This window comes from Apus apus, chromosome 2 (assembly GCF_020740795.1).
Source record: "Apus apus isolate bApuApu2 chromosome 2, bApuApu2.pri.cur, whole genome shotgun sequence".
Classification (NCBI taxonomy): domain Eukaryota; kingdom Metazoa; phylum Chordata; class Aves; order Apodiformes; family Apodidae; genus Apus; species Apus apus.
Window position 1 is genome coordinate 111,652,435 of NC_067283.1, and position 24,321 is coordinate 111,676,755.

At 41.9% G+C, this 24,321-nt stretch overlaps 1 protein-coding gene across 1 annotated transcript; it reads left to right on the plus strand.

Moving 5' to 3' along the window:
- The first annotated feature begins 5,817 nt into the window (after positions 1-5,817).
- Positions 5,818-23,147, plus strand: LOC127380800 (desmoglein-2-like). The gene is made up of 15 exons (XM_051610281.1): positions 5,818-5,880; positions 6,376-6,411; positions 7,355-7,489; positions 8,582-8,740; positions 9,005-9,149; positions 10,300-10,460; positions 11,289-11,423; positions 11,574-11,759; positions 12,708-12,967; positions 14,256-14,398; positions 14,828-15,055; positions 16,234-16,464; positions 17,486-17,614; positions 18,620-18,948; positions 21,007-23,147. Exons 1-15 carry the CDS (start codon positions 5,818-5,820, stop codon positions 22,027-22,029), a joined length of 3,363 nt encoding a protein of 1,120 aa, XP_051466241.1. The 3' UTR covers positions 22,030-23,147.
- The last annotated feature ends 1,174 nt before the right edge of the window (positions 23,148-24,321 follow it).

Genomic DNA, 24,321 nt, shown 5'->3' on the forward strand with positions numbered 1-24,321 from the left:
AGCCGGGAAGGGCTGGGCGCTACCTCCCCCGTCCCGGCGCGGCGGAGCTCCCCGCCCGGCACACTCCGCCCACCCGCGGCTACTTGCGCGCCCCTCCACGGGCCGCCTCCATTTCCGCAGGCGGGTGGCCCCGAGGAGGTGACCCTGCGGCGGGCAGAGCGCGGAGGAGGAGGGCGGGGGCGATGTCGCGGGGCTCCGCCGCGGCGCGGCGGCTGCTGGCGCTGCTGGTGAGTCCGGGCCCCGACGGGGCGCGCCCGGCCGCGGGGGGCTGCCCCGGGAGGGGGGCGGGAGGACGGCGCCCCGCGGCCGGGCGCGGGATGTTGCGCGGCCTTGCGCGGAGCTGTGCGGAAACGGGGCTCGGGAGCTGCGCGGGGAGCGGCGGCCGCACCCCCCGCACCCGGCCTCTGCACCGCGGGGGGCTGGTGTGTGGCCGCGGGGGACAGCTCTGGCCGGCTGGGCTTTGGCCGCCCTCCCGCCGCCGCTGCTTGTGGCTGGGAACGGGTTTTCTCCCGTGCTTTGGAACGCGCATAAAGTCGGTCGCCGTTTGCTGTCCGAGAGCAGGTGAGGGTAGGAAAGCTCGATAAGAACGGTATCTCGGAGGGGTGGGGTTCTTTGGGACGCCGGGAGGGAAGAGGAACGCAGACAGGAGTGCTTCATGTTCAGCGTACTATCTCTGCTAATAAATTGCGTTAGCTTTTGGAAGCAGAAGTGCCAGGTGGGGAAAATGGATCATAAAAGTATGATTTAGTGCAAGTCTTTATTGCCTTAGGTAAATGATACCAAATCCTTAACAATCCCAGTCACTTCAGGCTTTCGGCTGCCCTGCCCTGACTGAGTCATCAGCCCAAAGACTGGGCTTCCATTCTGTGAAATAGCGTTTTAGGCTATAAACGTTAAGTATTTCATAAGAACCTGAGACCAAAAAGTCTGGTTTGTTTAATTCCGACCGATGCTTTCTAGACGTTTTACAGGAAGCTCTCCTTTGTATCTGCTGCATGGTTCTTTAGCTGTTCACCTTCCCAGGCTGGCGAGATGCCTGCGGAAGTCAGGTCGCCACCGTTCAGACAAAGGGGAGGGTGGAGACCAGGCCATGGGCTGTGCCAGGGAGCTGCCAAGGAGCAGGGAAGGGTTCAGCAATGGTTTGTTGGTCACACTGGCAGGTGCTGCAGCTTGGGACCTTGCTCTCTGAGCACAAGTTCCAGCAAAATCAGGTTTGTTAGTTGGAGACCTGTTGCCTGATAACTTCGGTGTTAGAGTTGTGGTTGGCCACAAGTCAGCCAGCAACAGTTAACCCAGTTCTTTGCAGCTAGCTGGGAGTTACGGTTTGGTTGGGAAATGGTTTGTCCTGGTTTTTCCTGAAAGAGCAATGGGAAACATGCAGAAACTTGTACAAAAGTTTTCAATTACTCTTTCTGTAACACCTGAAGCCACAGTATCCTGGTTTTGGTGGGCTTGCACTGGCTCGGGATGAAGTTGCGTTTGCCTGAAGAAAAGAGGGATTTTTTTTTCCTCAATCCTCATCATCCTCAGCCTCAGCTCAAGCTGGGACAGTGTATAATACACTATGAGTGAGCTTAGTTTGGTGCATAAATGCCTCATCTGGTAGAATATTGGAGCAAATAAAGCTGTCTTCAGTGGTTGGTGTCAGGAGAGAGAGGCACTGCTGCATTTTGTCTTTCTTGTTTGGTTAGTTTTTTGGGTTGTTTTGTTTTTCCCTAACCTGGACAAAGGCATTCAAGTGGTGGAAAATCTAGTGGCTTGTTTGAGAACATCAGATTAGGGTCATTTGGATCTTCTGGCCTGCAAAGATGGCATTGATAACTTCAAAACCTTTAGAAACTACTGAAAAACAAAATCAGTCTAAAAGTAGTGTCTTCACAAAGCATTTTCTACCTTAGAATCATTGAGAACTATACATTATTCTTCTTTCTGGTTTTTTCTGACGGTGTTTCTTGGTTGTCTGTGCTCCCTTCCTGCCCATAGGCTGCATCTCTCTGTCTTCAACCCTGGGTACATCACAAAGCTCACAGCAGCTTTCCCCGTGTTCCTGCCTCCAGCCCTTTTCCAGGGATGTCCGGGTACACCAGACAGGAGTGTACCCTTAGGGCTGGGCTCAGCTTGGCATGTATCCAGGGCACACAGCCAGAGCCATGTGCCCGCCAGGCGGGCACGGCTATCGAGGTTTATGAGACTGGGAGTTTCTTACGTCATTTCTCAAGGGGATGGACATTGACATCTTCCTGCTTTTGAGTGGAAGAAGAGTTGACAGGTGTACAAATCTTACTAGGCAAGTACTAGCGATTATTTTTTCTCTGACTGTCTTGTCAGATTGTAGTTCCTTGATGTTTAGGATGATAGGCTGGGTGTGATTAAATCAGTCCAGAATACATTAGGTCGCTATTGTAATGTCAGAGCCAGTATCAGTTGTTTTACAAAATTGAGAAACAAGTTAAATAAATAAAAAAAATTTAAATCCATAAAAAACCTAACATGATGCTTAGTTTTAGAAATAACAAAGGTGAGGTGATTCAAAGCAGCCTAGGTTCTATCACCAGTAACATGCTGAAACATGGTAACAGTTTTGTCAATCATCTGTGCTTTGATTCAACAATTTAGTACTGTTCCAAAAAGGCAGGGGGAAACTAGCACTCGGGTGAGGTATGAAAGCAGGTGAGAAATACGTAAGATCCTGTTGAACCAAAGTGGTGTATTATTTTGGACACCAGACTTCAGAATAAAGTTAATCTGCCCAGGAGAAAGTAGAGAAAACCAAAAAATGCAATCGAAATTTAGGAAATCTGTGAAGTGAAATTAAAGAACTGAGAACTGAGAAGAGAAAGTAGGTAAGATGCATTGTAAGTTTTGAGATATATGAAGGGTAATTGTGAAGAAAAGGGAATGACACTGTTCCGTTGGAGTATTATCAATGTGGCAAAGAGGAAGATTCAGTTTGAGATTAAGACATCTCAATGTAGGTGTCTGAGTTTCTGCTATGGTAAATGGGGATGCAGAGCACACCTATTTGGTTGGATCAAATTGTGCTTTCAAAGCAGATCTGCGGAGTATGTGAATCTGATCTCTCTGGGGTGAAACTGCTTTGGCAGATGCATCCGTGTGCTCTTGGGTGTTTGGTCTGTGGGATGAGGCTAATTCTAGTATGAAGTTACAACCACAAAACATGGGTTGTGTCATGTTAGGTTCTCAGCAGCAACTGCTTTGCTCTACAAATCCTCCCGTATTGGGCTTACAAAGCAGGCATAGCTACTGTCAGTGGAATCCAAGAGAGAAATAGGTGATGTGGGCTGTCTTTGGGGCAAATTGAATTGCTCTCTCATGCCTTTGTCTGTGTTGGCTCTATGTCTGTTGAGAGTAACAGAAGCTTAGGCATTTAGCATTCATTTAGACATGTAGATTTGTGTGTCTTAATTTGAAACTGCATCTCATCCAAACAGCAATATGATCAACTTGCAAAGAGCTGAAAATTAGGATAATAAAATTAGGATTAAAATTAACAAAAACGTTTTCATCTGTAAGGCTAGCTAGGCACCTCCTTAGATTAGCTAGGGAGGCTGTGGGACCTCCATCACTCATTTTTAAGAACAGATTAAACAGTTGTCAGAAAGCACTTAATGTAGTTCATCTCGCCCCAGGGCTGGGAGATGGACTAGTGGATAATCTTGGATGGTCTCTCCAGCCTGCTTCTCTGAGTGTGGAAGATCTGCACTTGCCCATGGTCTTCAACACCAGCCTGACTCACAGAAGGTGCAAGATCCAGATCTCCTGACACACAGCCTGCGTGAAAGACCACATTTCTAGGACTTACTGCTTCATAGTGTAGCAAATACCGACACATACCCTCTTGCCTGCTCAGTCTGCATCTTTGCAGCATAAAACTAAGCTGTGCGTTCAAAATGTGTCCTTTAGTCACCTTTTGACTATACTTGAGCGTGAATTTGGACAAGAGCAGCCTTGCGCTCTCTATACACAGTCACTCCTTTCTTTACCCTGCCCTCTTGCCTAATCCTGATACTTTCCTGTGGTATTTAATTCCATTTCTATTACTTCAGACCTCAGGTTTTCCACCTTTTTTTTTTTTTTCTGGAACCATCATCCAGTTTTCTGCTGACAATGCTTTCTTAGCAATGTGTCATCAACAGATGTGATCAATAGACGTCTTTTTTTTGTGCCAAGGCTATGATCCACATCAAATGACTTTCAGGTCTTTCGTGATCTTACTAACCCATTTAATAGAAGGCTCTGGTATTTAAAAAAAAAAAAGGAAAAAAAGAAAATAATAATTCAGGACCTGTTAGATATGTGACTTTTCCTTTCTCCTTGAAAAAAATGTCATTGAAAAGTTCTTTCCCCTTTCTAAAATTTTTTGAACCTTAAAAAATTTTCAATCAAAATGCAATATCCCTTTATATATTTTTCCACATGTATTTCTGCTTCTCATAAGTAAAATTGTCATTCTTAAACACCTTTTGTAGATATCTTAGAAGTCCCTTATGTGATTACCTGTGGACTACAGACTGAAAAGTACAAGAGCAAAAGTTTTTTTTACTGTTGTAGCAATAAAACAGAATGTTTTGAGGCTACTTTGCTACTAAGCAAGCAAACTGATTTTTGCTTTCAGTTATCTTAATGAAGGACTTTCTGTTTAAAATGACTAATGGGATTTTCTCTGCTTTCTTCATATGCATCTCAGTGGAAGACTTGCTTATTCTTAAACTTCAGACACTTTTGTTTATACTGTGGTTCAGAAACACTTTTGCCTTCAGTTTACCACTAAGAACAAACAAGGATGTTCACTTTGACATCTTGACAGCTATTCACATTCCAAAAGAGCTGCAGCTTCTGTTGGAAAACCTTGACTATAAACCAGAATTCTCCTCTTACTTCTGCTGGTACAATCTCATTAATCATGAAAATAAATTTTGGAAATCCATATAACTAATAAAAGCAAATAAGATTCAGAATATTCATTAAAACAACTGGGTCTAAGGCGTAAGATCACAGAATCATTCTCATGGGAAAAGACCTTTAAGATCGAGTCCAATCACAATATGTATCTGTTGGGGAACTCAGTGCTTGATGATTTTTGTCTTCAGAATATATACATTGGGAAAACTGCCATTTGTAAAACAGTTTTGTTGTGCAAGTTGAAACAGTGGTCTGCTAGGTTGCTCAACATAGTCCACTGTATTTTTGCATTGTGTGGGAAAGAGATAAGATTTTTTTAAATTATTTTTTTTTAAGTGCTGTCATCAGTACAGGAATCAAGGGTGAGTCAGAGGGGTGAATATGGAGAGTCCAATTAACAGTCTAGAAACCAGCCAAAGAGAATATAACTAAATGCTCCCTGACTTATTTCAGTAGGGAATCACTTTTTCCATGCCTGTTTTGTCTTTGGCATTAATATTAAAAAAAAAAAAAAATCACCTAAGGTGCAAAATGTAGGCAGATGTAATAGTTCTGAGAACAATAAAATAATTCTATACAAAGCTCAGAAGCTCTTTTTGTTGATTTTTCTTGTTGTAATAACCTACTTTTTGCTTGTTGTTGTTTCCCAATACCTTCATTTTTGCACTGTTTGAGAGGGTTTGTAACTTTTGGAGTCTTTGGTGCATGGAGAGTGGACATAAAGACAGGGTCTCTGGTAATTTGGCTGATGGCTCCAGTTCCTTCCATCTAGCATTGTGTTTAAGGGCTTGCATAGCTGCCTGGGCTGTCCTGGTGCATGAAGATATGGGCAGTCCCAAGGGTGGTTGTTGATGGATCAGGTTTTGACAGAGCAAGCATGATTTCCTCGCTAGCATGAACATGTCTCCGCCTTGTTTAAGTAAGGGGTGTATGTGTGCCATTTCTCCTACCAGCAAGGTGCTAAGTAGAGAGCTGCTCCTGTCACTTTATCTAATCTGTGGTGTCCTCTTACGTGGCTGGTGACCCACCACAGCCTGTAGAATCCATGATTTGCCCAGGAGAGGGAGCTTCTCCGGGGTGCTGCTGGCACTTCAATAAATTTCCCATCCTTTTGAAATGCTGATGCATTATTCAGCACTAAGAAAAGGATATTTGAAAATTACTTATTAGGTCTGCATTTATTAAAAAAAACCCTAATAAATAATGATTGCTTATTATCTCTTTACTGCTGGGAGAAAAGCGAGAAATTTAACAATTCTATAATTATAGTGTATGTTTTTAATGTGAATGGTTATGGGTAAATTTTTTGGAAGCTATTATGGATAACTATGGGAGTCAGATGCCCTCTTCCTTAAGGTTTTGATGTTCTTATGAGGTTGGTTACATCAGTTGAGTTTTACTACTGCTAAAGTGACATAGAATTGATAATGATTATCATAACTTTCTTTGCAGATCTGTTTGAATTACGGAAATGGACTCTATGTGAAGGTAGGAAATAAAGGAAAACTGCTTTGCTTATGTCTGAAAAAGGGTTCTCTGAGCAAAAAGCAAGTGTCAAAGGCATGTCTTGCTTGAGTTGATAAATATCTTGATATTTACCATTTTCTGAAACATGGAAGCTGTGTACTGAATAATGAAATCATAGAATGCTAGGTTAGAAGGGACCTCAAGGGTCATCTGATCCAACCTTTCTAAATGAAAAGCTGAAATTAAATTAAATTAAATTAAAGCCGAGATGTAAGTTAATAGATCCCTGCGTCCATTGAACTAAGTGGTCTTCAACTTTGAGAAACTTCCCCTAAAATATTAAATTTGTAGATACTTTTTTTAACTGTCTCTAAATTAAATAAACTATTATTTTATGGAGGACATTAGTTGTGGAAATATTTCCAGTTTTTGATCTGGAAGCCAAGAGACACAGTAGAAGCTAAGTTGGATAGGACAGAGGGTGTCATGCAGATTGAGAATGAGGGGTAGTTGAGTAAGGGTAACAGAGGCAGTGGATGGGTTGAGTAGAGTTCGAGTACAGGGAACTATTGGTGGGATGGTTAGGAGGGTAATAAGGCAGAAATGGTTGTTTAAACAGCCTTAGTGCCAAACGTCTTCCTACATCTGATGACAAGCACTTACATTTTCTAGAACAGGTATATTCTCACTAATGCCTGGTCATGGGAACTTGCTCATGTATTTAAAACCTGTCATACCTAATTCTGGCTTGGTGAAAAGACCAGTGTAGTTCTCCTCCTCAAATAACTTGAGAAACAGACAGCTCTTAGATTGTGGTGTGGAAAGCTAGTGTTGCTCCATGTTTTCAAAGTTACTAGATGTTGAAATAATAAAAGCCATTCAGAAGTCTGAGCTACAGCAGCAATAAAGCATTTGTCTGAAATGGCTAAATGTAATGCTGACATTCAACCTTGTTTTTTCACAGGTTTATAATCGAAATGGCAGAAGCGGTGTGTTGTCTCACCCCAACAGCCTAGTCAGACAAAAGCGAGAATGGACAGTCCCTCCCGCTTTCATACGGGAAGAGGAGGACAATTCCTATAAGAATCCAATTGCTAGAGTAAGCCCAGAGAAGAGATAAATACAGAATACTCATAAAAACAGAGATAAAAATGTAAAATAAGAGCGTGACTGCCCTAAACGCATGCACAAATATTTATTGAATTTCCTGCTGTTTCCTTCCTTCAGCAGATGAGTTGCTCTCGCAAACTGATTTGGCTCAGTCTTTTCATTTCCCAGTCACCAGTGTTCATAAAACTCTCAGAAATGCAGTACCTTTGAGTTTTTTATTCCTGTGGTTGAACTTGGCAAGTGAGCCCCAAAACTGCTGGTGGCGACTGGGCAGAAGAGTCTACATGGAGCATGATTGTGCATGCCTAATTTTTCAGGAAACAGGGCTAAAAAAACCCCAGGGTGTTACCCTCTGATTGGGCTGCCCCTTGATGGTGATGCTGGCACAATGCACACGTGCTTTTCCAGATGTTTCAGATACTTGCTGACAGCAGAGGAAGGGTATAACCTCTAGTCTGTGCAGCCCTTTCTACCTGTTCCTCTCCAGGCTTGACCTTTCTTCCTCCACCCTATCACTTCCTCAGTCCTGGTCCCAGTTGCTAGTTTGGGTCTAATCTCCTTCAAAAAGTCATTTTTTTCCCAGGCTTTGCTCAAATAACTTCAGTCTTCTCTGCTCAACTTACTGTTCCAGGCTCTGTTTTGGTTTGGTTTGGGTTTTTTTGTTTGCTTGTTTGTTTTTTCCTTAGTCTTTCTCCAACCATTTGATCAGCCAGTTTCCTTCTCCCCTTATTCCAGTTCCTTATCTTATCCTGGTGGTTTTCTAGCCTTCCCTTGCACTTCTGTTCTATCTCACTCTCTTTGCTCAAGCAGTCCTGATTTTCTTCTCCTACGCAGCTCTCCAATCCATGGTTTCCAGCTGTTGGGCTGCCCATCATGTTCCTCATCTCCCTGCACAAGATCCCCAGACAGAACTGAATCTTCCTACATGTGTTTCAATATCTCTTACACTCAAAAGAGTGCATGAAAATGTGTTGAATATTTTTTTTTTTGTTCATTATAAAAATAGCAAAAATACTTTATTTGCATTTTTAAATGTTGTTTTATTTACCAAACACTATTTGATCTGTTTTATTCTTGCTAGATACATTCTGATCTTGAAGATACAGGGGTAGTGGTGACTTATACTATATCTGGTCAAGGAGTAACAGAACCCCCTTACGGATTATTTGTTATCAATGGAAAGACTGGAGACCTGAACATAACAGGAAGAGTTGACAGAGAAAAGACGCCAATGCTGCTTGTAAGCTGAACAGTAACTTTCTCCTTACAAGTGTCCTTCATTCAATATATTATTCTTTTTTTCAAATGTGTTTGTTTCAATTAGTTTAATCCAGTTTCTCATTATTTATATGTCTATGTATGCTCATATTTATAAGCATATTATTTATGCTTATCAAATGCTTACATTTTGTTATATGTATTTTTATATATGTATTTCTGTTTAGCATATGTATTTTTATATATTACAGTATTTTGCTTGTTATTTCTGTCTGTATTATTCCAGCTCAGAGGTCATGCACTAGATAAGAATGGAGCAAAACTGGAAGAGCCAATAGACCTACCGATTAAAGTCATAGATATAAATGACAATTTTCCAGTATTTTCGCATGAAGTTTTTGTTGGTTCAATTGAAGAATTAAGTGAAACAGGTATAACTATCTTTAAATTTTAATTTTTTTTTCATTTAGCTTTTCCCCACACATGCAAGGCACACAGGAATACATCCTTTGCAGCAGCGGCATATCTGCAATAACATTTTCTTGCTTGTGTAGGCCACATTATCCATGTGTGAATGCAAGTTTTTATTCAGGGCTAAGCTGCATGATATGATGATGGGGAAGTATCCACATAAAGGCAACAGAGAACACCACTTCCTCTTATGTCATCTTTGGTGTGGTATCAAAGCTACCACAAGTCCAGCAACCTGGGCCCTTCAGCAGGAATTGCAGGGGTAATTCAGTCTACTTTCTGGCCTAGCAGTCCCAGTTTATTTGGGAGGGACTTCACTCCCATGCTCATGAAGAGCTCTGCTTTATCTATGGGCTGGAAGGGCACTTCATTGTTAAAGTACATATGGCTGTGACCTAACCCTCAAAGAGAAGTTAGTGGAAGCTTTCCTATTGATGTCAGTAAACAGAAGAGCAACAGGTTATTTCCCAGAAGATACAAAAAGCTGGAGTAAAACAACCTATTAAGTACCTGACGCTGTGTCGCTTTCAATATGACGATAATCTGAAGAAACCAGTTATTGTCTGTCTGCTTGGGTGAGGTTTTGGGGTCTCTCAGCTCTCTTTCAAGTCACTAGCAACTGTATGGTCATTGCTTCTTCGCCTGAATTCCAGCTAATGTTCAAAGTCAGGCGCTGGATGCTGAGGTACACTCTTTCCCCAAGGACCAAAATCCTGTGCCATGAGTTACAAGTGTATTGCACAAAGGGGTCCAGTGTGTGTTATGACTGATGCTGTTGGGAAATGCAGCTTGTTGTTCAGAAACGTCTTTCTTCCCCGTACAGTATCTACAGTTTTCTGACAGAATTTTTGTGACAATTCAACCTGGTGTGTAATTCTGGTGCACTGACTTCTTTGAGTTAGAGATATGTTCATGGAGTGTTTTTGTTTGTTAGAGGTTATACTTTTAACATGTGCTGTTAGGATTTTAGGAAGGCTTCTTCAGCTCTACTAAGTAAATAAATAAAGGCAAGTGCATCTAACGACAGTATCCTTATCTCTGACATAACAGCAAAAATACTTGCCAGTGCATGGCAGTGTAAACGTGCTATATTTTGTTTGCTTTTTCCAGGAACAATTGTAATGAAGATAAATGCAACAGATGCAGATGAACCAAATAACCTCAATTCCAAAATTGCTTTCAGGATTGTTTCCCAAAGTCCTAGTGCTGCATTCAGTATGGATAAAAATACTGGCGAGGTTCGAGTAGCAAAAATAAATCTTGACAGAGAGGTAAAAAAAAAAAATCCCATTTTTTTTATCTGTCAATAGCAATCTTCTGGTGCCTTTTGTGTCACTTTCAGCTCCACCTGCCAGGTTGGAGAGCTGGGCCTTTTACCTTCCTTCACCTCCTTTAGGATTAAAGCCTTGTCTAGCCAATGCATGTTTTTTAAGAATTGGGATGGGGGTGACAGGATCAAGGTTGTATTCCCCCTTTTAACTCTCTTGCACAAGTACCAGCCTGATGGCTGTCACTTTCTGTCCCTCCCATGCGGCCAGGACAGCAAGGGGTCATTTCTCTGTGTTGGAGATCATATGGCAAAGACAACCCAGATCACTGTGAGAAAACTTCTCACTGCATCTAGATTTTTGTAGCCTGCGATGCAAATCATGATGGAAACAGTTAGGATGGGTGCTGATGTGAAACAGCATTGAAAGCCATGTATTACTAGCAACTTTACCTGTGCTTGTATGAATTTTCAGTGGCCAGCAGATGGTGATCTGGATGTTAGCTCTGGGGCTGAGAGCAGTATCTCTAGCCCAATCCTGATATGCAGGTTACTACTGCTCCTGTCTCTGTGTATAGCTTTTAATATTTTTTTATTTGCCATGTAAGCACAGTCTAACTGTGGGGGAGATGCAGAGTCCCAAATCCTTTTCAAGCCTCAGCTTTACTCCAGCAGAGCCTGTGAAGGTAGTTGTGTGTGAGATTTACTAGTAGCTAGGGAGAAAATGAGTTATAATTGGCCACAAGAGGGACTGCCAAAATGTAATAAAGGGAGTACAGCAAAGGAAAAAAAAAATTATCCTGGTTTAAACATTTGTTTCTTATCATGGCAGACAGAAAGCAGCTATTCTTTGGTGGTGGAAGCGAAAGACCGTGGTGGTGAAATAGGTGGGAATGCTGCAACATGTTCTTTAGAAATCAAGATTTTGGATGTCAATGACAACCTGCCTGTGGTTGAAAGTCATGCAGTAAGTACATTTATCACAATAATTGGCATATTTTGGAATTTACACCTGCCAGTATCCCGTTGCTTAATACAAAGTTGTGCAAACTTTCTTGTGCTGGTGAAACAAGGTAAGTGTGACATCTTTTTAAGGAAGGGTATTTTTCAATTGCAGTTTGAAGGAAGCATTGAAGAAAACCGAGCAAACGTGGAAATTCTGCGAATAAAAGTGTTTGACAAAGATGAAGAATTTTCTGATAACTGGCTGGCAAACTTCTCATTTGTTTCTGGAAATGAAGGTGGCTTTTTTCGTATAGTAACAGATACACAAACAAATGAAGGAATTTTGACTGTTGTGAAGGTTAGTATATTCTTTAGAGAGTGTGCTGTAAATATCCCTGTAAATATCCCTTTAAGTTGGCAAACAAATTACTTATATTCAGTCAGTGTGTAAACTGTAAATTTACATGGTGGACACTGCTCCTTTGTCATATTCTTTGCTGATGGCTTCAACAATTAATAATTTTGTCCAGCTTTACCATTTACAATCTGTATGATCTCAAAAATATCAAGTCAGGCAGAAGTCCCCAAACTTTCTTTGTCAGGCAACAGTGCTAAGACATATCTATAAACTTTCCCATATTTTTGCTCTCGTTTCTGATCTCCATTTAAATTTCTTTATTTCTCATGGCCACAGATAATGTTGCAGGCAACACATACTCCATGAGCCATGGGGTACAGACTATTCTGTGAACTTCGATAAATTGAAATTATGAAAATATTTTCCATAAAGGAAAATTTCTGTTTTATTCATTTCACTCCCCTTTAGTTCACAAGAACTGAAGATGCATATTGCCTTAAGTACCTTTTTTTTTTTCTTTTTCCTTTTTTTTTTTTCCTGCTCTGGTTTCCGTATCTGAAAACTGATAATTGTAGTAATTTATAAGCATTATTAAGTAAATAAATGGGCTTTATAAAGAAATAAAGGAGCCAGGTAGCAGAGCACTGATTTGCTGAAAGACAGAATATGTGGGTAGGACTCTGCACCAAACTCAAATTAGTTTGAATTCAGTAATGCAAAGGCACATGCATGTTGTCATCCATTAAAAATAAGAGTAATCTTCTTTGTGTACTTTTTAAAGAGTTGAAACATTGTTTATTGAGACTAATATGTTAACCAGCAGTTCTTCTTTGCACTAATAAGAAATAATATTATTTAAATATTAAATGCATTAATGTTATCCAGACATTAGATGCTGTCAAATTCTGAGTGATTTTATCTTTTTTTTTTTTTTCTTTATTGCTCTAGGAGCTGGATTATGAAAAAATGCAAAGCCTAAACCTGGGCATTGTTGTTACAAACAAAGCAGAGTTCCACAAGTCAATTAAACACAGTTTTAAAGCACAAACAATTCCAATCAAAATTAAAGTGATTGACGTGCGGGAAGGCCCTGTATTCCCTGGTGGTACAAAAGTCATTGAAACAAGTGAGACAATGCAGCTAAGACAGGTTATTGGACAGTACCAAGCCATTGATGAAGACACTGGAAAAACAGCAAAGCAAATTACGTAAGATTCTTTGTCTAACTATGTCAGAAATCACATCTGATTGTAAAATTGTGTATATTGAAGTGAAATAATTTCAAAGACAGTTGCTTTCTAATATGTGTAGTTCACACCTAAAACAACGTCATCGTCAATACTCCATTATGCAGAAAACAGCTGACTTGAAAATGCTGCTTGTTTGGTCGTCTGTGGTGAGAGATGAGCGTTTGGGCTGACGTTGTCTGTGCTTTCATGCTGTTGGTCATGCCTGTCTGCTTTTGAGAGCAGGTTTACTCGTCTGACTTAATCATCTGCAGAAATGTTAGGGAGAAATATGCAGAAGCATCTAGCAGTTGGACAGATTGGGTGTAAATTAGATAAGGCCCTGTGTGTATTTAGAATGTGAATTGTGGCTCTTTAGCTAAAATGTTGGATCAGCACTGTGGCTTTTACAAATGGTGCAGACCAGAAGAGGTACATACCCAGTGGTGGACCCCTCTCCCCAGTGCCTGTAATAGAGTCTCTCATGGGTGGCTGCTGCTTAGCTTTCACTGGGAGCAGGGATGAAGGGGAAGAAGACCATGACTGGCAGCACAGCTCCCTCTCCTGATCTGGTGTCACTGCCTGAGATGACTTTTTATTATGCCTCCACACTTAAATCCTGGCTCTAGAGGGAAAAGCAAGTTTCAGCTTTTGGGGTGGGTTCACAAAGCTGGTGAAGGGTCTAGAGCATAAAGAGCAGCTGAGGGAACTGGGGTTGTTTAGCCTGGAGAAAAGGAGGCTGAGGGGAGACCTTATCGCTCTCTACAACTACCTGAAATGAGGTTGTAGTGAGGGGGAAGCTGGTCTCTTCTCCCTAGAAACAAGCAATAGAACAAAAGGAAATGGCCTCAAGTTGTGTGAGGGGAGGTTTGGATTGGATATTAGGAAAAAATTCTTCACTAAAAGGGTTGTCAGGCACTGGAACAGGCTGTTGAAGGAAGTGGTTGTGTTAATTGAGTAAATACCTCCCTGGAGGTATTTAAAAGGCATGCAGATGTGGTGCTTAGGGACATGATTTTGTGATGGACTTGACTAGGTTAACAGTTGGACTTGATAATCTTAAAGGTCCTTTCCAACCAAAACAATCATGTGATTTATAATCTTAGGTTTATAGTTGAAACCAATCCCAGTGGCAGGAGTGTCAGACCTCAGAGCTATGGATTTGATCTCTGCTTTAAATGAAGAGGAAAAATACTGTGAAGCTGCTTTTTCTGCTGATGGTTGTTTTCCTCATTATAAATGTATACATCTTTATATAAATTTTATTCAGATACATGAAAGGAAAAGATGCAGCAAATTTGATCACAATAGACCCTACCACAGGTGAAATCCGACTTGCCAAAAAACTTGATTACGAATCATCTCATGTAGTAAATGGTACCTACACTTTCACCATATTAGGTGTAACTACTGGTAAGTTGGGAAGTTGTTGGGTTTTTTCATGTTAATTTGTTTGTTTAGGCAATAGTTTGCCTTTCTACAAATACAGTTGCTTTAACCTTGCTTTCTCCAACTGCCTAAAAGTTAGGCACCTAGTGCAGTTTCCCATAGGCTTTATATTTGGAGGAGAGATACGGGCTACTCACTGAAATAGGATGAACCTTGAAATGGGTTCCTGAGGTGCCCATTTCTCTTCTTAGACTGGATGGAGGTGAACTTTCTGTAAAAGTTTTGCAAAGACCAAGTCTGATAGGAACATCCCTTGTCAAGGTAGAAATTGCTAGTATCTAAGCTAATCAGCAGACTTCAGAGTTCTAGATCCTAAAAAATGAGTTATTTATTTTAAGATTAATTTTTTGTACTTTTCAAATTAATTAAATTTTTCGTGTTTTAAAATCTTAGATTTTCCTCAGAAAACAGCCACAGGCACAGTCGTCCTTCAAGTTAAAGATGAGAATGATAACTGCCCAGTTATTGTGAACCCTGTGCAGACTGTGTGTTTAGATGCAAAATCAGTTGATGTTACTGCTCATGATTTGGATGGTTACCCAAACAGTGAGCCCTTCAGCTTTACTGTCATTGATGAGCCAGAAGGGACAGCAGAAAAATGGAAAATTGCATCCAGAAATGGTAAGAAAATACATTTTTAATCACTTTTAGTTCTTTGGAACCCTAGTGTTGTAATTTGTTAATTCCAGTCAACTAACAGTTTGGCTGATCCAGACAAAAAAAAACAACAAAAATCTATGGCGTCAGACATGAAGACACGTCACTCACATTCTGTTCCCTTCTTTTTAATGGCTGTAAAAGCACAGTCATATCTTCTGGGGCCTGCCACCTTCCCTCCGTTGGACCATCTTGGCCCAGTTTGACAGCCTGTCTGTGCTTACCAGGATTTCATGGATAATGCTGGGATCAAACCATTCCTGTCTTCCCACAAAAAGCATACCCATTGTTAAAACTGAGAGCTTGGAGATCTAATGGTGCTACTGGCTGCAGTTGCTCTACCATACAAAATAAATTAATAAATATGTCTGCACAGTGGACCTCGAATAGGGGAAATACAGTGTCACCCATCTAAGATTGTCCAGCATGCTAAGAACAAAAATAAGTTAGAAGTCCTAAACCATTTTAGTGAGTATTTCAAAATGAGATGGGTGTTTTCTTCCTACATTTCCGTTCGTATAAGCCAGGGAAAGTGCTTGAAGAAGATGCTTCAGGTAGATGCAAGGCACCAGAAAACATCTTAGCTTTACTCACCCTGCTAGCAGCCAGACTAGCAGTAGTTGTAGGGATCATAGGTTTTCCAAATTGGGTGGTGTTCTCCAGCTTGGAACATCACCTGGGCCTCTCACACCTAGCTGCGTCCTAGACAAGAGGTAGCCATAGGAGTAGGTGTAAATAGGTCACTGGTCTCTGCCTGTGGTCTGCAACAGATTAATCTTCCAAAGACTGAAGCTGTTTTTTTGTGAATTCAGCCTTTAGCACTCCAGATGACATGAAGGTTAATGCTGTATAGGTGATTGGGCTATCTTCCATGATAATTCTCTGCTGGTTTGAAACTCTTCTGAGGCTGTAAGTGAGCACGGTTGCTTTGTTACCAGCATGAATTACTTGATAAAAGTGAAAGCATATCTGATGTAACAGCAGCTAATTAAAATTAATTCCGTTGCATTGACTGGACATAACTGGAGGGGGCTTTGTTGGGAAGCCGTGAAGGTTTTATTTCCCTGATTTTACAGAAGTCAACTTTTTCTCCACTAATTTCTTATTTGACTTTTCTTTTCCTTTAACCCCTTCTGCCTCAGACACCAGCATACAGCTGGTACCGCAAAACCTGAAGCTGGGCAGAACTGAAGTTCCCATCCTAGTGAAGGATTTCCAAGGGTTCAGCTGTGCTCAAGCACAGTCTCTGCAACTGACTGTTTGTAACTGTGCGGAGGAAGGCGTATGCAAAGAGAAAATAATTGGCGCCAAGTCAGTGGGCCTGGGACCGGGAGCGATTGCGCTAATCATCTTGGCGTTTTTACTTTTGCTGCGTAAGTAATTGTTTCACGTTATCTCAGAAGCAGTGTAAATACGGTCTGCATGGCATCAGGAAAGAAACAAACCAGCTCCCAGGTTTTATAATCTTGATATATCCTGTGTCAACTCCTAGCCTGTGTGAAGTCATGGCAAATCCCCAACTAATTTTGGTAACATCAGCATTTCACCTTCTAAGGATTTCGAGCGGTGTGTTTTAAAATTAGTGTGTACAGCTGTAATATTTGTTTATGGCGCTGTAAATAACAGGTGGGGAAGCAGTAAGGAATCTTCAGTGTTCCCATGCCTATCCGTGTGAACCCTAACTCTTTCCACTCATACTGCAGTGTGCTTTCCACTCTCTTTTCCCGCACTGCAGACCCAAGTCTGGTGCCTTGCTCTGAGCAGCACGTGAAGTTTTTCTTTGGCAAGACGTAATAGAAGCCTGAAAATAAGAGAAGAATGCTTGTAGTTAGGGTATGGCCATGTGTACCAGTGCTGTGTTTAAAATGGCAATAGTTTACTGCTTGGGCTTGTAGCAATCTAGCTGTGGCAAAACGAAGTTCATGCCACAAGATTATGTTCTGCTCCTGAAACTGGCTTGTAGTGAGTTCCCCAGGCAATGCTCTAGAGGTGTCACAGAAGTGATGAGGTGGAGTGCACATCATTATCTAGTGGTAAAAGAACAGGAGGAGTCAGAAGTCCTAAGGTTGTACAATGATGTTTAGGGCTTGGTTTTAGTATACAAGATCTTTGATAGCAGTCTAGCTATATGGCTGTATGGTCATCTGCAGGATTGAGGCCCTGACAGGCTATTTGTCAGTTTTCTCTCTAGGAAACCAGCCAGCCGTATGTTCCTAAGAAGTACCTTGAACATTTAGGAACGTGTTTTGAGACTTTACCAGCCCTCATTCTGTTCACTAGCTCACTAAAGATACATTTCAGAATGAGAGCTGACCGATTTTTGGTACAGGCTGTGTGAGCATGCTTTGACCCTCATCACCACGTGGTTAATGGCAAACTTGTGTTTCCCCATAGTTCTTCCATTGTTACTGCTGCTGTGTCCCTGCGGCTCAGGAGCAAAGGGATTTGCTGCGATACCGGACTACAGCGAAGCCATGTTACGTCAGTGGAACAGTGAAGGGGCAGCTCCTGAGGAGAAGGCATGTATCCCTAACAGCATTGCTCTTTGATTTCCATCCAGGTGTTCAGTTTGGCACTCACTGTCTCTCCCACATGATAGGCTGACGTTTCAGGGCTGTAGAGCAGATTTTAACCACACATGAACATTACTTAAAATTAACCCTGTAAGGCTTGGTGAAGGATGCATGGAAGATTAACTCTATTCCGTGCTTTGGGAGCATGGTAAAGCAGGAAAAGAATGGGTTATGAAGCTCAGCTTTTAGTTAAAGTTTCAGATGGCATTTTAAATTACTTCCCTGTGTATTTGCCTTATTAAACAGAGTAAATTCTTTAAAGAAAAAAAAAAAAGGAAAAAAAGCAGAAAAAAAGTGCAAATCTGCAGAAGGAACTGTGAATGCCAAGGGAAGGTTGCCCATTCTTGTTATGCTACAAAACCCAGTTTTCAAAGTACAAGAGCACAACACTGGCATGCTTTTGCACAGCAACAAAGAAACAGAAGTAGGGTAAAAGACTTTGATCGTGAGCCAATGCTCACAATAAATTTGTGATAAAAGAATTGTCAGGGAAGCCAAACTGCTAGAAAAGAAGAACGGGCCAGGCAGCACCACAGAGGTAGTGGGCAGTGCACACTCCTCCACTTCATGTTTAGGAAAGCTGGGCAGAGTCTGTATTGGAACAGCTGAGCTCCCTGGAGTTTTTCAGACCTTTTTTGGGTGGGTTTTTTGGTTTGTTTTTGTTGTTTGGTTGTTTTTTTTCCTGCTTTCACTCCCAGCCCCTTGAGTTTCAAGAAAACAATGACCTAGATAAACATTTCCATGATCCTTTCTGGGAATGCAGTTGTGGAAGCTGCACCCTATTTCAGGAAGCCCTTTACTCTTTGCAGCAACATGCACAAGTGCAAATTCGAACAAGTCGTAAGACAGCACCCTCCCAGGTCCCACCCAGCCCCACTGCTGGTTTGGTGAGTTCTGTGTGCTAGATAGCACACCTTTCATGTCACATCCTAATTCATGTTATTTATGTAGCCAGTTCTAAGCCTCATCCCACCCACTCTACTGGTGAACCAAAAAGGAGTGACCAGCGGAGCAGCAACAGCAGTAGGAATGAGTGGAGAGGAAACTGCAACAGGAGGAGGCAGCTCTGCCTCTCAAGTAAGAGAGCATTGCAACACCATTACCAAGGAAAGATGGGAAGAACAAAGACATCTCCTTTCTGGTGCTGACTGTGGAGCCGTGGCAGCTGGAGGGGCTGAAAGCATGGCAGGTGTAGACAGCAAGATGGTGGTGGCTGGAGGAGGAGTCTCAGTGAGAGCTGCAGGAGCCATGAATGAAGAATTTTTAAGAGACTACTTCAATGACGTAAGCATATGACATGAAACTTAACAGTATTTTGGTATTTACACTTAGCATTGGGAAATGTTCATATTATTACAAACACAGATGAGTAGGTATGTGTATATCCATGGTCCTGATACAATGGCAAATGTGTGCATGAGGAGTTGGGGGCATTAAGGAGTTTTGAATTAGGCTCACATGTGGGACTTGGAGCACAACAATGCTCAGTCTTATAGCATTGGGTGCTTACAAGTTCTTCCACAACGAGACCCTTCTTTTGAGGGAGGCACTTGGGAATAGGATCCGGAATATTCAGCAATGACCAAGGAGCCCCTTGCTCAGGAGGAAACCATAAGAAAGATTGAGATATAAATCTCAGGGACTTAAGCACATTAAACTGGCCTGTAGGGAGGTACCTCTGACTCACCATGAGTCACAGCTACAAACTGGAGCAGGTTTCTGAAAGATAAGACAGAGATGTCAAACAGTAGAGGGTGGGTCTGTATTTTCAAAGTAGCTGTTGAAGTAGCTGATGCTGGACTTGTCTCTTTGCTCAGTAGCCTGGGTAGAAGGCCACTCATCAGCAGCGTATGAGGCACATGTTGCAATCCCCTTTCTGGCTTTTTTTTTTTTTGTGGTGACCTCAGCATTGATCAGGAGGCTATTCCTACTCATTGCAGCTAATTCTCTTTGCCTAATGCACATCATTAGTCCTTTGGCTGGTGAGCTCCTTAGAGTGAAAGTTTCACTTCTATATTCCAGGGAGTGTACAGATGGAGCATCACCTGTACAAATAAAACATCTTTACACCCTGTAGATGGCTGATGGGGTTCTGCAGGGGAATAACTGTGCAGGTTTGAATCACCTCCTCAGGCCAGGGAAGGATTTGAGCTTAAGATACTTGTATGTCTCCTGAGTGCTTGGGTGAACAGATGAAACAGTAGCAATTCTGCTTTCCTTCCACTCTTTGCACTTCATAATATTAAGACATGCTTTAAGCATAGCTGCCTACTGAAGTCCTGCAGGAGAGCTTAGTAAAGGTCATACTACAGTACTCTTTACAACTTTTAGGCTAAAATAACTCAAGTTATAGGGGGGGAGTAATTCAGGTAACCAAACCAAATCGTTTCAGGTATGTGCTGTTTTTGTACAAGTGTCTCAGGTAATGTGCCTACTTCCAGGATTAAATGCAGATAAACACACAGTGTCAATTGGATGTGTACCATAATTACACAGATGCCTGAGCTAATATGTACTGTATAACTTCAAATGTGGCAGAAAGTGGTTCTGTGCACAAGCCAGCAGCTGTATTCTGTGAAGCTGGTTCAGCAGGCCCAGAGGATTTGGCTGCCTTTGCTCCTGGAACTGGAGCTGGTGAGCGCATGTACCTGGATATTTGAACAAGCACTGGCAGCAGTTCCAGTGCAGATGCTGCTTTCAGACTGAGCTGGCCGTGGAACAACTGGAGTCAGAACCTGTGAACCCTCCTTGTTGCAGAGTGGCATGCATGGAGTTCAAAATTTTATGTGCTGGGCTATGTTCCCATACTTATCAAGCCATTTAACTTTGTGATTAGTTTGCCGTTGGGCTCCTTGGGCGTGCTCTTGCAGGCTATGCTAGTAAAAAGGGCAATAGCAGGTGATAACATGTCATCTTGTACTCATTGAATGTGCATTTAAATGTTAGGATATTCTCAGACAGGGTTTTGGCACTCTGCCATGAGCGCCTATTTAGAGCTAAAGTTCATTCACTGAACCAAAATAAAAGCAATAGATGTATGTGAGAATGGAGCAGTATCACAAATGGCAACATTCCTGGTAGGAATAGCAGCAGGTGGTGATAGTACTCAAGGTTTTCAATTTAATCTCAGATTTTTCTTCTCATGAAGTAAACTGTCAAGTTCAGACTACAAAAAAGCAAAAAGTATTTTTAGTTACTGCCCTCACTTGGTTAACTGTTTTTGTGGGTTCCGTTAAATTTTCTTATTTTAACCATTTTGACCAAGCATTACTGATTCTCAGATTTATTATGTCTAGAGCTGGCATTAATCAACTTTTGTTTGCTTTTGTCTTCTGTCTGTAGAAAGCTTTCTCTTTTGCGGATGAAGATGAAGCCAAGGCTGCAAATGACTGTCTCCTGGTTTATTCCCAGGGAGAGTCAGAGTCCCCCCATGGCTCCATTGGCTGCTGCAGCTTTATTGAGGGTGATCTTGACGACCACTTCCTTGACGATTTAGGAGACAAATTTAAGACTCTAGCAGAAATATGCATAGGCAGACACATCAACATGAAAGACAGTAGCTACAGGAATGAATCAGGTTTCGGTCTTAATGACGCAAACTCACGATTCTTAGATCAGCAAAATGCTTCCAGCTCTGAGGAAGCTTTTGCCTCCCGCAGCCGCTTCCAGCCCGCCTCACTGGTGCATGCAGCTGATGGCACAGGAGAAGGCACCTTGTCCAAGGAGGTGGTCACGGAAACAACCTACTTATCCCACTCTGGCCAGCACCATGCCCGGCCCCTTCCCACTGCCCATGCTGAGGCCAATTTGACTGTAGCAGAGACGTCCTACTCTGCAGGAGCTCCTGCCCGCTCAGCCGCCACCTTTCTAGAGCCCCAGTTTAAGGAGAACATAGTGGTGACAGAGAGAGTGCTGGCACCCGCATCAAGCTTACAGGCTATGGTGGAAATCCCCAGTTTGCCACATGGAAGTAATGTGGTGGTTACAGAGAGGATGGTGAAGTCAGAGGGTTCCAGGCCAGGAGCCCTGACAGTTCAGGATCTCCCTGACTCCCAGTACGTGGTGGTGAGGGAGCGGGAGAGGGTGCTTGTGCCTGCTGCAGAGCCGGGCTCACTCAGCTTCCCCACGTTGGCAGAGGAGCACAGCGTAGTGGTGAATGAGAGAATGGTGACAGCCTCAGGGGTGCAGAGCAGAGCTGAACAGGCAGCCGGTGCCACCCCAGGAAGGCAAGAGCACGTGTTGATCACAGATTCCCTGCTCAACCAGGCAGGCTCCAACTTAGAAGGGCCGCCTTCTGCCAGCGCCATGACGAGCAAGTCTTCCAGGGTCACCAAATACAGCACAGTACAGTACACACGCTCGTAGCCTGGCCCCTTGCAGGGGAGATGGTGTCCAGCACCCCTGTCAATGCATGCGTCTCACCTCAGGCTTTTTCTTGAGACTCAACTTTGCTGGAGCTTTCAGAATGACATGGACTCGCTTTCAGTAGTTTGTATAAATAAGGATTATGACCAAGAAGCTAGTAAGGAAATCTGCTGTTGTTCTTAGGCAACATTGGCAGTGATGCTTTTGAAGTGGAAGGATATGGGAAATACATTTTTTTCTTTGTTTGCTGTTTTTGTTGTTGCTTTTAATTATTCAGTTAGTGTAATAATACCGTCTAACCACAGCTGCATAATTATGGGAAGGCATAAAAAAAGTCTAAAATCTAGTGTTGGACAGTAGTGTGCAAAGCACAAGTTAAGTTTCTGAACTGCTTATTTAGTGTATGTGCTGAAGTCCCTCATACGAGGCAGCAGTTTCTTGTGGCATGTTTGCCATCTATTGCCTTGCAGGCCAGGGCAGCTCCCCCTGAGCTGCAGCTGTAGATCTCCACACCGTGGTGAATTGCTAAGAAGTTTCTCCTTCATGAGAAGATCACTGGCCACTTAAGCTGGTATGTCCTCAGGGCAGTGGTGTGTTGATCTCCTGGAGGGATGTCACAATTTCAGGTTATCAGCGTTTGTACCTTAAGCAATCAATACTTGTGTATTAGCACAGGGGTTAACAACAGCAAGTAGCAAAAAAAGCTGAAAAATGCATTTATTTTTTTTAGTACCTCAATGTAAAAATTAATTACTTGGGCTGGATCTAGGCTGACATGGACAAGCCAAGCATTTGCACTGGCTCCTAATTTGTCCTTCAGCGAAACTACCAAAACTGATCTTAGCTTTAGAGCCAGAGATTCAGTCAGTGGCTTTGCTGGCAAAGTTTATGGCCCCTAGACATCTGTAGGACCTGGTTCACAAGTGCAGTTAGCCAAGTGATTTTCATTCTGTCTGTGGACTCACAGGTACAAGCATATAAATGCAGCCTGATGAGTGTGTTTGCATAAGGTTCTGCTGGCTCCAGTACAAGAGCTTGGGTGGCCTCTGTCCTGCTGTAGTATGGCAGCTTGCCTTAGCTCTGACAAGAAAAGAGAAGGGTCCCTATAAATCTGCAACACTTAAGCTTCATGGAAATAAAAGTAATTTTATGTGGCAAAAGCAGAAGAGAGTGCTGCACACTGCTGGACACTAAGTATATCTGCACATGTAAATATTTATTTGTATGCAGTGTGAAACATTTTAACATTAATTTTGTAGCCATACACTTCAGGTGTCTTGTCAGAGTAGAAAAAAGTATTTTACATTGGTACTCTATTCATCTCATACCTGTAAAGTCAGCCAAGCTGGCCATATGGTAATGCAAAGCCCATGCACCTGCAGAGCTTGCTGCTTGCCTCTATCTCTCCTGGAGTTTTCCTGCAGCTGCAGTGTTATGGTTTCCACTGATATGTTTTGCCTTTGACTAGAAATGCTTTCAGTGTATTTCATTTTACTGAAGAGAGTGTAAAAGTTGATTCCAAACATAATAATAAAAAGTAGGAACTATAGTTACTGTCCGCAGGATGAGTCTTGACAGATGGGCCATTACATTTAATTGAGGAGGAGTGCTTCCAAGCAAATCAAACTACTTAGTTGCATGGACCTTTTGGTTATTTATCTCTTAAACTTAATTTTTAAAGTTTTTTATTTACTTTTAAGCAAGCATGCAGTTTTAAGTGATCACCACTTTTTCCTGCAGTTAGAGAGAGTGAACTTATTTCTTTTTAATGGAGTATTTTGTGGGTTTTATGCAATCTTAAAATAAAGATCTCTACTGTATATTTTATTTATTGTATTTTTTAATTTATTCTTCATTTCCCTGGTGAAAACACTAACTTACCTATTGCAAATGATAAGTTTGAAGATATAATGAGGATTGGGATTTCCCAGACAGCCTGAAGGAATACCTGAAAGTTACAGATGTAATAAACGTTGGTGTCCTGCTATCTTAAAGATTGTGAAAAAATTCTGCTAGCACACTGAATTCTGTGAGAGCTTGATGCAAGACAACAGCAACCCATCCATAGACTTGCTGGGCTTTGAGTCAAGCTAATAAGCTGTTTATACTTAGAAACAATATGGTATAAAATATTGTCTCAATTTTATAGTTGTTAAAACATATAGTTGTTAATATCCAGAAGACAATGTAAGAGTCATTACTGTCACAGAAATCCTGACTTTTCTGTGTATTGTTCATGTATAAACTTTTATGACATATTTGCTAGTGCTGCAAGAAGTCTATTTGAATAGA

What these genes read in the sequence shown, in the direction of transcription:
- LOC127380800 (XM_051610281.1), top strand. Translation starts at nt 5,818, where the DNA reads ATGAACATGTCTCCGCCTTGTTTAAGTAAGGGGTGTATGTGTGCCATT. An exon ending in GAAATGGACTCTATGTGAAG is followed by an intron (nt 6,412 to 7,354) that starts GTAGGAAATAAA and finishes GTTTTTTCACAG; the next exon opens with GTTTATAATCGAAATGGCAG. An exon ending in GAAAATTGCATCCAGAAATG is followed by an intron (nt 15,056 to 16,233) that starts GTAAGAAAATAC and finishes CTTCTGCCTCAG; the next exon opens with ACACCAGCATACAGCTGGTA.